The sequence below is a fragment of the Aegilops tauschii genome, chromosome 7 (genome assembly GCF_002575655.3).
Source record: "Aegilops tauschii subsp. strangulata cultivar AL8/78 chromosome 7, Aet v6.0, whole genome shotgun sequence".
Classification (NCBI taxonomy): Eukaryota; Viridiplantae; Streptophyta; class Magnoliopsida; order Poales; family Poaceae; genus Aegilops; species Aegilops tauschii.
The window spans coordinates 512,091,757-512,103,883 of record NC_053041.3 but is presented as its reverse complement, the minus strand read 5'-3'; the positions used below and the strand labels follow the sequence as shown (position 1 = coordinate 512,103,883).

General features: G+C 46.3%; 1 protein-coding gene across 3 annotated transcripts; it reads left to right on the top strand.

Moving 5' to 3' along the window:
- The first annotated feature begins 7,587 nt into the window (after positions 1 to 7,587).
- Positions 7,588 to 12,127, top strand: LOC109780839 (protein RGF1 INDUCIBLE TRANSCRIPTION FACTOR 1). 3 transcript variants are annotated; one of them, XM_020339425.3, is made up of 5 exons: positions 7,588 to 7,971; positions 8,092 to 8,229; positions 8,394 to 8,615; positions 8,705 to 8,920; positions 11,269 to 12,127. In XM_020339425.3, exons 2-5 carry the CDS (start codon positions 8,227 to 8,229, stop codon positions 11,554 to 11,556), a joined length of 729 nt encoding a protein of 242 aa, XP_020195014.1. In that variant the 5' UTR covers positions 7,588 to 7,971; positions 8,092 to 8,226; the 3' UTR covers positions 11,557 to 12,127. The 3 variants fall into 3 exon arrangements, with proteins under 3 accessions (XP_020195014.1, XP_020195015.1, XP_020195016.1); XM_020339426.3 differs by having other exon boundaries at positions 7,651 to 7,971; positions 8,383 to 8,615; XM_020339427.3 differs by having other exon boundaries at positions 7,651 to 7,971; positions 8,092 to 8,262.

Genomic DNA, 12,127 nt, shown 5'->3' with positions numbered 1-12,127 from the left:
AGACAAGTACGTACGTGGTTAACGCATACGGCTCTGGATTGGACACCTTTGGATCGGTGCAACAGCAAGAAAGGTTAGTTTTGGATTGGGATGCCGACGACGTCCGTTTATTGGCATTGCGGGTAAAAACTAAAAAGGTTGCTCTGACGGGCATCCTGTTGTGTTATATATCAGGTTCCCATTTTTCTTACCTTTTTTCTCCTAAGAGGCTAAGCTCGTGATGTACTGATGTTTAACCCCCGCAACAACAACAAAAGCTCATGATGTTTTAAGATCAAGAAAAAAAAACTAAGCTCATGATGTTTATATTTAATATAAAAGGAAAAGGTAGGCCCATTCTACAATGGGCTTAAACTTTCCGAGTGTTGGGCCTTCACGTTATTGCCATTCATTTTCTTTTGTATATCAACATTATGGCGAAATCACTAATTAAGGAGTACTTGTTGCAAAGAACACTCTATCTTCCCAGGTCACGACAAGTGGCGCACATGCAGCGCGCCACTTGTCGCAACCTGGGAGTTTTCCCTTTTTTCGTAGATTCGTTTATTCAAAACGTTTTATCTCTTAAACCGTGCGTCCAAATCTCAAACCGTTTTCACCATTGGATTCCTCGCGTCGAGATCTCCAAAACTAGATCCCATGTTGATAGGTTTTGACGAACTTTTTTTTCACGAAAAAAACGGACGAAAAAACCAAACCGAGAGCACGGTTTTTTCCCTTTCCGAAAGAGGCACGCCCGTGCCTCTCGCGAAATCACAACCGTGCCTCTCGTGGAAGCAAAACCGTGACTCTCGTGGAAAGAAAAAACAGAAAACGCGTTTTTTTCCCTTTCCGAAAGAGGCACGCCCGTGACTCTCGCGAAAGCACAACCGTGCCTCTGGCAAAAGCAAAACCGTGACTCTCGCAAAAAAAACAGAAAACGCATATTTTTTTTCCTTTCCGAGAGGCATGGCCGTGACTCTCGCAAAAGCACAACCGTGCCTCTGGCGGAAGCAAAACCGTGACTCGCGAAAGAAAAAAAAAACAGAAAACGCGTTTTGTTTTTCCCTTTCCGAGAGGCACGGCCGTGACTCTCACGAAAGCACAACCGTGCCTCTCGCGGAAGTAAAACCGTGACTCTCGCGAAAAAAAGTGACTTTTCACGAAAGAAAAAAAAAGTAAACGCGTTTTTTCGCGCAAAAAAAATTCAAATTTTTTTTTGGTCGAAACGCTAAGGAAGACCGGGAAAAACCAAAACATCGGAAAAAACCGTTTAAAAAGCCGAAAACGCGTGCGGGAAAAAAAACAAAATCTGAAGAGAGCGTCCAGAGCGCGACACGTGGCAAATGGCTGAGAGCGCGCCGAGTGGCGCTGATCGTTGCGAGGCTCCCGAAGGAGCTCTCGTTAACTAGTTGCTCCCACATTATGAGGCCGACAATGGACCATGTAGCATCACAATCAACAAAACTGAGATGAACCATTTTGGCAACGCATTTGCCTAAAACTGTTGGGATTGACATGTTCGCTCATTAGATGGTTTTTGTGGGTGGTTGTGCTCATTGGTCATCAACACACACGTTTTTACCTAATGTGCCTCATCAAGACATTAACAGCGTTTTTATAATAGACGGTATATCTATTGATAACATCGCGTTAACGATAGGCAACATATATGTCTAGTGACTTTGTTGGTTACCAAGCTTAGAGAATCTACTCTCCAATATTTGTTGTTTCAATGAATACGTGTGGTTGTTCGTTTGTTAGATGCTTCTCGACACAATATAGCGCGTGACTAAAAATGAACGAACGGAAGAGCTTAATAAGGGATAAAAAAGGACATAAATGAACACACATAAAGGCAACGCAAGCTTTCGCCAAATTTCGTAGGCATAAAGTCATGTCTTTTAGGACAAAGGAGATGAATGATGCTTTTACCAGTGCGCTTTGCGCCATAAATTCGCAGTCAAAACTAATCCAATAAGCCAGGAGATGAGTGTTACTTTCACCCGGTCTAAAAGGTGACACTTCATGCTGATGCTTGTCAAAGAATAGTGTGGTCTTTTGTGATGTCGCCCTTGAGGTTTCTCGTGTGTTCTTCTTTGTGCACACTTTTTAAAGTTCATTTCAGATGAGGCCAACAGAATTAATACCGAAAAATTAAGTTACAACAAAAATCAAATGGATTGTCAAAACGTGGCCCAAACAAAGCAACCATAACAACAAGCATGAAAAACTAAAAAAATAATTCTACAACATCGCTATGAAGAGCCACGTCCAACTAGTGAAGTCAAGACCTAGGACATTCACTTTGCAGATCAGACTAGTTTCAAGATAACGCCTTCAAGGAGATGTTGCATGTACACCGACATGTCAGAACCAACCTAGTGAAGATGAGACCGGGACTTTTTACTATATAGAGAAGGTACTAGTGGCGAGACTATACCCTCATATGTCCGATTGGCATGATCTCCAGTATCGAACATCGAAAACAATGCCTCGGGGAAGTAGATGGCCCATGCACGTTCATGATTGTTGCCGGATCAAACCAAGAAAGGTGAAATCAAAATTTCATCCCAAAAAGGAAGTTAGTGCTTGAAGATGCCTCAATATCCATAGTCACTTGATCCAACCAATGAAGTTCAAAAGCACAATCCAGATGCCACGCTCCCTGGCCACCGCCAAAAACTACCAAAAGCTCCTACATGATATGTCGCCATGCTACTTGAGAACATCCACCATTCCCGACAAATTTCCTCGCCATGCATCACACAATTCTCAGCACACGTTGTATTTTCCTCGGAGCGACGACAGGAAGAGAGCCGACAAAGTGAGGGCAAGTGAGGAGGTGCCTCGTGACCACCGGTGGCTGGCCAGTGGCGACCTCAAATATTGGCAGGAAGACGAGACACAAGAGGAACCGGCGGCGGTCGAGACGAATCCAAGCGGGTGGTTAACTATCGTGTTCGCGTGTCGAAATCATGTTTTGCCACAATTCTCACTGTTAACCTCAGTCCAGTCCAAACTACTGGAAGGCGGTAGTCAAATGATAGATCTTATCCAGACTAGAATCGTGATTTTACAAAAAATCCAGACTAGGATTTTGCTGTGAAATTTCTCGAAAAGAGAGAATCACGCATGGTGACAACTGATGACAGATACCTGATTTAAAGTCGCAATTTAGTTGTATTTTATTGAGTCATCATGCTTGCGTGTGAAGTGTGTGCACACAAGGCGCAAAAACGAACCGGACATGCTTATCAAGAACATGAAGCATAATAATCTACCATATGGGTCCCTTTCAACGGGACACACAAGGCCATGTGTGAGATCAGTGACGGAGACCCGAAATTCTATGTTAGTGAAACAATCGGACATAATTATTACCATAGTTTTGGAACATCGGCCAGAACATCCACAGGCGTGCGTGCTGCGGCTTCCCTTGTCGTTCAGACACGACCATGTTTGGGAAGAGTTTGTATGCTTCCAAATGCTCCGTGCTGCGGTTTCTCTTGGCCTTTTGCCCCGGTTCCGAAAGGATATCTGACCCTGCTCCTGGAAAATGGTACTGTAGTAGGCTTATCGAGACCAGCACACGCGGCCTTCTTCCCCGAGAAGAAAAACTTATTCCACGCCGCCGAGGGATCGAGAATCGCCAGTGACGAAAACAAAACGAACCGAGGATGATCGCCGCTCCGTCCGTCTATCTTGGTGACGTCCAAGACTCCAAGCTAGACAAGCATAGGTCAGAGGCAGATGCGGGGAAGCACAAAACAGAAAACAAAAAGAAACTTGGAAGAAAAAGGAGAGGAAATGGAGCATCATCATCACTCGGCCACTCAGGATAGATGGTTAGGGAAGGGACAGGTTACACGGCCCTTTTTTCAGTTTTGGCCTCATGCGTCTGATACTGATACTGTGGAGATTCTTTTGCCCTTGATATGGCTTCTCGGCACAAGTTGATTTACAGATTCCCGGGTTTGTGTGTGTGGAAAATCTTTCTTGTGCCGCTAGGCGCACACTGAAGCCGCCGAACTAGATAATGCCCCGCACATTAGCATGTTAAAGTAAATGTATACTTCATCCGTCTCAAAATTCTTGTCTTAAATTTGTCTAAATACGGATGTATCAAGTCACGTTTTAGTATTAGGTACATCTATATCTTGACAAATCTGAGACAAGAATTTTGGGACGGAGGGAGGACATAGGTGTTTTAAAAACAAATAAACCTAATGAAGAAAAATGTAAGAGTGCTTGTAGTTTACATTTCAAACAAAAACGTGTGAAGTATGTGGCAAAATAATGCATTAAAATATAAAACAACTTTATTAACCTTAACAAAAAATATGAGGCATGAACCATACACTTTTGCTGCAAGCGTCCAACACGTATAGTCGTATATTGTCCATGGGCATAGATAAATCGACACAAAAAGAAAGTTTAACTTGTGTCTGACATGCATAACTTGATGACGTGACATAGTTTGCATGGATATATTAATGCAAAATTGCAACTTATGAGTATATGCATGACTTGATGATGTCACACAATTTCGATCGAACAGGCTATCAATAATTGAGGTGATGTGGAAGCGCATATGTTGAAAGAAATTTAGATATAGAAGATCACATGCCATCTTCTAGCTTTCATTTTCTTTTTTGACATGGTGATTTATTTTCTCTCTTAACATCTGCGAAGTTCAAAAAAAATCCATGAAAACCCTGCAAATTTAGTTTACTCTTTCAACATATGCGCAAATTTTTCATTTAGCAAAAACAACTGAGTTAGAGATTCTCGGTTTTTTGTGTGTGGCAAATCTTTCTAATGCCGCTACGTGCACACCAAAATTGCGAAACTTTTTTCGAGTTCGTTATTTTTAGACAACAAAGTTTTTAATCATACCATGTACAATTTTGATAGCTTTTGTTCCTTTTCCGAAAATGGTATTTTTTTCCCCCTCTTTAACATCTGCGTAAATAAAAAGAAACATCGAAAACCCTGCAAATTTAGTTTGTTAATTTTGTTTCAACTGTGACTGGTCTTTTTTATGAAGGAAAAAAGAAGTTCAGTTTTAACTTCATCAAAAACAAAGTTATGCATATCTCTTAAGTCAATGTAATAGCGTCGAGGAGATATGACAAGTTAATGAAGATGTATATGCCTATCGCAAAAAATAAAATAAAATGAAGATGTATATGCAACAATTCTATAAGTAGCAAACACGAATGCAGGACCAGCTAGGTGCACTACCATGCACAACTGCAAGATTATAACTAAATTCCTGCATACTGAAGATATATACAAATTAATTGCTTGCTTTCGATGGGCATGGCGAACAAGCTCACCGTTTAGACATGTCAAAACACAAGGAAGATACGCCCCCCAAGCCTTGTTCCTTTCTCCAAAGGACATGGGTCTCCTAAACCAAGTACAAATATGCGGGTACAATTGTTGAGTGGTTGCTGGAAATAGCCAGAGGCGCCACCACCACCCATCCAACTTGACCATGTCTTGGCGCTCAAGATGCCCGATTGGCATTTCAATGGTAATAAATTGGGGTGGATTGTGCAAAAGCAACTGTACATGAATACACACACCAAGCAGCAGGGAAGGATGGATGGCAGGAAATTAATTGGGCGCCGTCGTCATCGAGCACCAAAGTCCCTGTCAGTTATCGCACCCCTGGTGGCCATCTTCCACAAAAGCAGAGTCCCCATCGGACGGCCCGTATCGCTCGCCGTGGGAATCCGTTTCCCTCTTCTTTTTCTCCGCCGTATCCCCCATGACATTTCCCTTTCGTTGTTCATATCCCGTAAAATCTTCTTATTGCAAAATGATCCCTCAGATTGTATGTACATGTACGTGTGCAAAGGTACACCTATTTAATTGAGAGCCATTAAGACTATGAAAAACCCTTTCTCATGTTCATCTGAAAAGTACTTGAGCTACTTATATAAAACTGACTGTTCTAAAAAAAACTTGCACAAAATAGTTGTGTTTTAAAAAGTGAAAAAATCTTGCCTAAAATCCCCAGTCTTTTCGCGAGTACGCAAAAGACTTGCATATCGTTGCATTTATAGGAGAAGAAATAGATATAATCTCAAAACAAGAGGTGCGCGACCCCAAGTAGCTATCGCTAAGGCGCGTCGAGAAGGGTTCTGAGCCCCTTGGCTCCAGCGCGAGACTAGGTTCTGGCGTCCTCTTGAATGCCATCCGCGAGAAGAGAGATCGATGGTATGTCGCCGTTGAAAACGCAGCATTCCGGTGATTCCAAATTCTCCAAGCGGCGAGGATGATGAGGGTGGCGAGGCGAGTCCTCGGCGCATAGCAGTAGGCACGTCGTGAACGGTCAAGAAAAATCATTCACGGAACTCGAGCCCTTGGCTCGGGCGGGTGGTGGTGGTGCTTCGGCACCATGCGAAGACCTCGTGCCAAACCCGATGAGAGAATGAGCAGCCAATGAGAAGCCTTCCATGGTTTCAGGCTCCTGATCGCACAGGAGGCATTATGAAGAGTAAGCTAGACCGCGTTGTGCCAGACGGCCGGCTGTCTAGCAGCGTCCCTGGTAAACATGCCAAAAGAAAATCTTGATGCGAAGCGGCACCCATGATAACCAAGTTAGTCTCCAGGAAGGCTTGATGAGGCTCCAGAGGAAAATCCACACACTCAATACCGACAATATAATATTAGTATATCACAACCACATAAATCCTAGAGGATGCATTTCTTTGTTTAAAAAAAACACTTGAATCTATTAACCTAACTAGTGCAACCCCTAAAAAATATATCGAAGTTCCCTGGTTTCAACCACTTCCGTTCTCTCGAATGGCCCACAATGCCAACACTCTGTTGTCGGATCCAGCCCGTCGAACTTGATCACAACGATAAGTTATAAATGACACGGTCCTATCAGACCAGCATCTTGGCGATGAAATCGTCACCGCTGGAAGAGCCACAAATTACAAACCTCAATCATTTATCATGGGTCTCATGCTAACACCAGATGCTGATCGATGAGGCGAAGGCGAGGGTGGAAGAACAAACTGCATAGGGGAGTTGTCGTCGCCGTTGTGCCAACAAACACCGATGACCATAACCTCACCCATAAGAATGACCAAGCGGGATAATACACTATCGAGAATTTGACGCCGTCGCAGACGACATTGTCGAGATGGAAAGACTTGAGGGGACCTTATTCGCCGACCCGACACCACCCACATCACCAGCGACGCGTCGCCGAAGAAGACTGTATTGAGCGACGCCGCCACCACCGTTGTTGGAAGGGCGGAAGCAACGGACAATTAAAACCTACAACCCACAACTCCATCCGGCAGATCAGGGCCTCCCCACACTCCCACAAGACAGAGCAAGCGGAGGAGGGCGCATTGACCTAGCCAGAGATTGCCTCTCTCCTAGGGTTTAGAGAGGAACGGCCGGGGAAAAGGGGGAACTCGACGGCATAATGCATAATGAATATCCGAGCGAGAATATTTCATTTCACTCATGGACAAAAGCAAAATAAAACCAAATGCGCGATTACGTGAAAGCATGGGCGCGGGAGCGTAAAAGACGATTTCTTTTTTGGAGCTTTAGCTATCGCAGGAAAGAACCGCGGACACGTCTCTGATGCAAACCAAACCGCCTTACATCGGCTTCCACCGTTCCGTTCTCGCCTTTTTTCGTCGTTGTTTTTCTCCCGTCCGTCCCTCTCTCGTTGTCGAGAAGAGGAGGGAAAGGGAGGCATCGCATCGGTCGATATATATCCGTGTCCATATACAAATACACAACACAAATATATGTGTTTTTTCCTTTCCTGTGATATATACGATCACACGACACCGCTTCCGTCCTCTTCGATCTCCAGAAGCCCCGAGTACAGGATTGAATCCCCTCCTCACCCTCGTCTCCGCCGCCGCCGCCGCCCCCCGCCGTCTCCGCTCGAGCTTGCCAGTCCGCTGAGGCCTCCTCCCTCGGCTCTGCCCGCCCGTCGACCAGGTAACGGACGGCTGATTCGTTAATACTGTTGTTATCCGGGCCCCGGCCGTGGTGGAGCCGTCGCGTCGCGCGTGCTTTTTTCCCCTGCTTCTGCATTCATCTCGCGTATGCTTTGCTCAGCTGGCAGATTGATTCTCTCTTCGTCGCCGTCGTCTTCTTGGTCTGCCGCCGCCGCCGCCGCTTGGAATCCCAAGGCCTTGGTTGATCAATCCGGTGACCCTGGAAGAAGATCGAAGGGCGCCGTCTGGTGGTGACATGGTAAAGTTCTGTACTTGGCGGATTAATCTGTAGGTACTGTGCTAGTGCTACTGCTCGTGGCGGCTGGCGGCGAGTTGCATTTTGTTTTTGGAGGGTACGAGGACGGTGTGGTGGTTGATTAATCGTGTTGTGTCGCGTGTGCCCCTCGTGGAGATGTGGTGCAGGTGATGGTGAGCGTGCAGCAGAGCCCCATGGTGCGGTCGGAGGAGGACCTGGGCCCGCCGTGGCTGCGGCCGCTGCTGGGCACGAGCTTCTTCGTGCCCTGCCCGGCGCACCCGGACCTGAGCAAGAACGAGTGCAACCTCTTCTGCCTCGGCTGCAACCACGCCGCCGGCGCCCTCTGCTCCTACTGCGTCCCGGCCCACCGCGACCACCACGTCGTCCAGGTACACACCACTCTTAACCAAATCATCCATGGCTGGATTGTGTTGTGTGGTGGTTTCTGAGTTGTGATGGATGGATGTGTGTCGCGCAGATACGTCGTTCGTCGTACCACAACGTGATCCGGGTGTCGGAGGTGGGGAAGCTGATCGACATCGCGCACGTGCAGACGTACGTGATCAACAGCGCTAAGATCGTGTTCCTCAACGGCCGGCCGCAGGCCAGGCCCGGCAAGGGCGTCACCAACACCTGCGAGATCTGCTGCCGCAGCCTCCCGGACTCGTTCCGCTTCTGCTCCCTCGGATGCAAGGTACCCTAGCCACCCACTCTTTCTCATCTCTTCTTCTTCCTTGGTCTCTTCCAAGTTCCATGTCTGCCACAGCACAAATTCTCCATTTTCTTTCTCTCCCTGAAAACCATTCTTTAGGACCAGCCATAATCTCTCTCTCTCTCTCTCTCTCTCTCTGAAATCTGTCTGAGGAAGCTTCTGGTCATGCGGTGGGGGTCAACGGCAACCTGAGTGCAATGCAGTCTTCTCCTGTAGTACAGTCCTGTGCATGTCGGCTCTGATGATGGCCTGGTGCGCGGTGCCGGTTTAGTTTACCCAGTACCCAGGGAGTGGCACAGCTCGCGCTCACGCGTGCCCAGTGTCCACGGCTCCACGCCACGCGAGGGGAAAAAGCAGCGTCAACTCGCGAATCTCCAGGGGGTTGCCGCTGTGCGATCTCGTGGCCCCCTGCCAAGCAAGTGACCACCGCTGTTACCAACTGCATTGGCCGGCACTAAGCCTGAGAATACTTCTTAATATTTTGTGTATTGTTATTAGCACCCTAGTGCCATGCAGCGGTGCAAGCACATTTTTTGTCTTGCTTTCTCTTGCTTCCGTCCTCTGCCTAGCTAAGCTAGGCACTGCTGCTTTGCCTTGGAAGAGAGGAGGACATGGAGTGAAGGCTGAGGATTGATGCCCTTGCAAAAACAGCGACCAAACCAAGCCAAGCCAAGCTAAGCTAGCTGCCTATATATAGTGGCTTAATTCCGGGATTAGCTTGGACCACACAGATATGCACCAACCAACAACCTCAGGCACTTTTTGTTCTCTCCGGGGACTATATATAAAAGAGCTTAACCAAGCCGGCTTGACGGAGAAACTAAGGCCCTCCCAAGCATAGCCAGTCATTAGGTTCAGTATAACTGCCCCGGGATCAAGCTTGCACGGTAAGCTTATTCGGTCTTTCTTTTCTCCTGCTACTAATCTTTATGAAGAAGTTTTCTTCTAATCTTGGACTGCAAACCTGTGGCATTCCATCCCAGTGATTGCCCCTCTCAACTTCGGGGCTCGCGTTGCCGTTAAATGCGCCTAAAATGGGTCCACTTATCTAGTATATGCCTTGTTCTAGCCGGCCCGCTCATCCGTTTCCATCGATCCGAGCAATAGAGGACATGGACCAGTATGAATTTTGCCGGAAAAGATGATACTATATTGTTTGGGCCACTTCAAATCAGAACCTGAAATTGCCTTTTATGCTGGCTGTGTGTGCTGCTCTCTTCTAGCATTATCAATTAAGAAAACTTGTTCCTTGTCTATATGTAACCAGTCAAGAGGTAAGAAGATATCTACTGTCAGCTAATTTATATCCATATGGCTGCAAATGGCAGTGAGCATTAGTATATATGATGAGAACTGCCCGGCACTAGGAGTTGAAGCTAAGGTAATACATTTAGGTAAAGGCTGCTTTCAGGGAGTAGGTAGTGTTGAGACATCATCTCCGGATCTTTCAGCCATGATAGGCTTGCTTTTGTTTGCTCTTTCAGAGGAACTCATTATCTTTTGCCAAGTTAATTAACCCCCCCTTTCGCTTTGGAAAAGAGAGGGTGCGCGTTATCCAGATAAAGTTGACTTCTCCGAGGCGATGCTCTACCGAATCATGTGCCTGTCATGTGTTTGTCTGGTCTGGTTTGGATATATTTAGCCATGGGTATGCATGGTGAATGATGCAAATTTAGGTGTTCTTGGTTTGCAAGTTTTCCATTACTAGGGAGAAGGAGAAGAGATTGATACCTCTTTTGATTAGATACCGTTCATGCCTATCTGAGTCATAACACCATCTTTTTTCTGGAAGTTGCTACATTTTTCTTGTACTAGCTAGCTAGGAAGTTGCGTTCATTTGCTTCACCTTTTGAATGTGTAGAAAAATTCATCACATCATCTTCACACATGTCTTCAGTGGAGAGGATGACTAGTTAATGTTCATCTCATTTTGTGCGGTGCGAGTGCGATTGCTAAGAATTTTCAGTTGCCTTGGTACAAATTGAAGAGTGTTACTAGGGGCAGGTGGGGTAAGTACTTGTGCAAGCTCTATAATAAATTTAGAAAAACTAGTCGGTGTCAATGAGACAAGGGGGTGATGTATGTACCCGGGGGTTTCACTAAGTGCAACGACGACAGGTGGATAACAATGGCTAGCACATCATCAAGTTTTTTCAGAAGTCTTCGTCAGTTCACTTCCCCGTTTCCTTTGAAAGCTACCCTTGTGGCCATGGAAAATTCATAACAGTGTCGTGTGCATTCGGACTACATTGATAGGTGCCATGATTTTACTTGTAGTCACTTCGTTCATTGACGCGTGCTTTGTTCCTGGCGTTTGTGTGGTTTTTCAGCTCGGGGGGATGCAGTGGGACCCGACCCTGACATTCGCCATCCGGCCGAAGCGTAGCCAGGACTCCGGCGGAGAAGGGTACGGCTCCGACGATGACTCGTTCAGCCCGAGGAAGCAGCTCCGGAGGGCCGGGTTCGAGCTCGGGCGGTTCGACCGGGGTGTCCGGTGGTCTGATGATGAGGGCAGCAAGTCCAACACCCGTCCGATGACGCCGACCACGCCGCCGATCAGCCGGTGCCGGCCGTCCAGGAGGAAGGGCATCCCCCACCGCGCCCCGTTCTACGGTTAGACTTCCGGTGGAAACCACTCTGCACCAAAAGTGACAATGCTACTACTAGTATTGCAATGCAATGTGTGTCGGTTGGGACTTGGGACTGAGTAGTGAAGTGATCCAGTTAGTAAGATCACTAGCTAGGTATTAGCTATATAGCATGCATGGTATATATACTTGTATATATATACATATACATACACACAATAATGTAGGTGGAGTGTGTGTAAATATGATATATTGGCAAAGGTTGTCAAACCGCATAAGGGCATGGGGCATGGTACGGTGCCCTGTCTCATGCAGAAAATAAGGTGAAGAACGAAGAAGGGGTGGTAAGAAACACAGCTAATAGAAACATAGCTAGGGTTTTAGCTTGGGTAGGGTCGAGATGGATATGTGAAAAGTGATAATCATCATGTATATGTCTCGGTTTGTAGTGGTTAATTTGGCTGTCTACCCCACCCAATGTGTTTATTAGCGTTGCGGTGTGTAGTTAATTCAAGGTCAGATAACTTACAGGAACATAATAATTTGTATATACAGTTATATTGGTATTGGCAGAAGAAAGATAAGGACTTTGCCTCGAGCA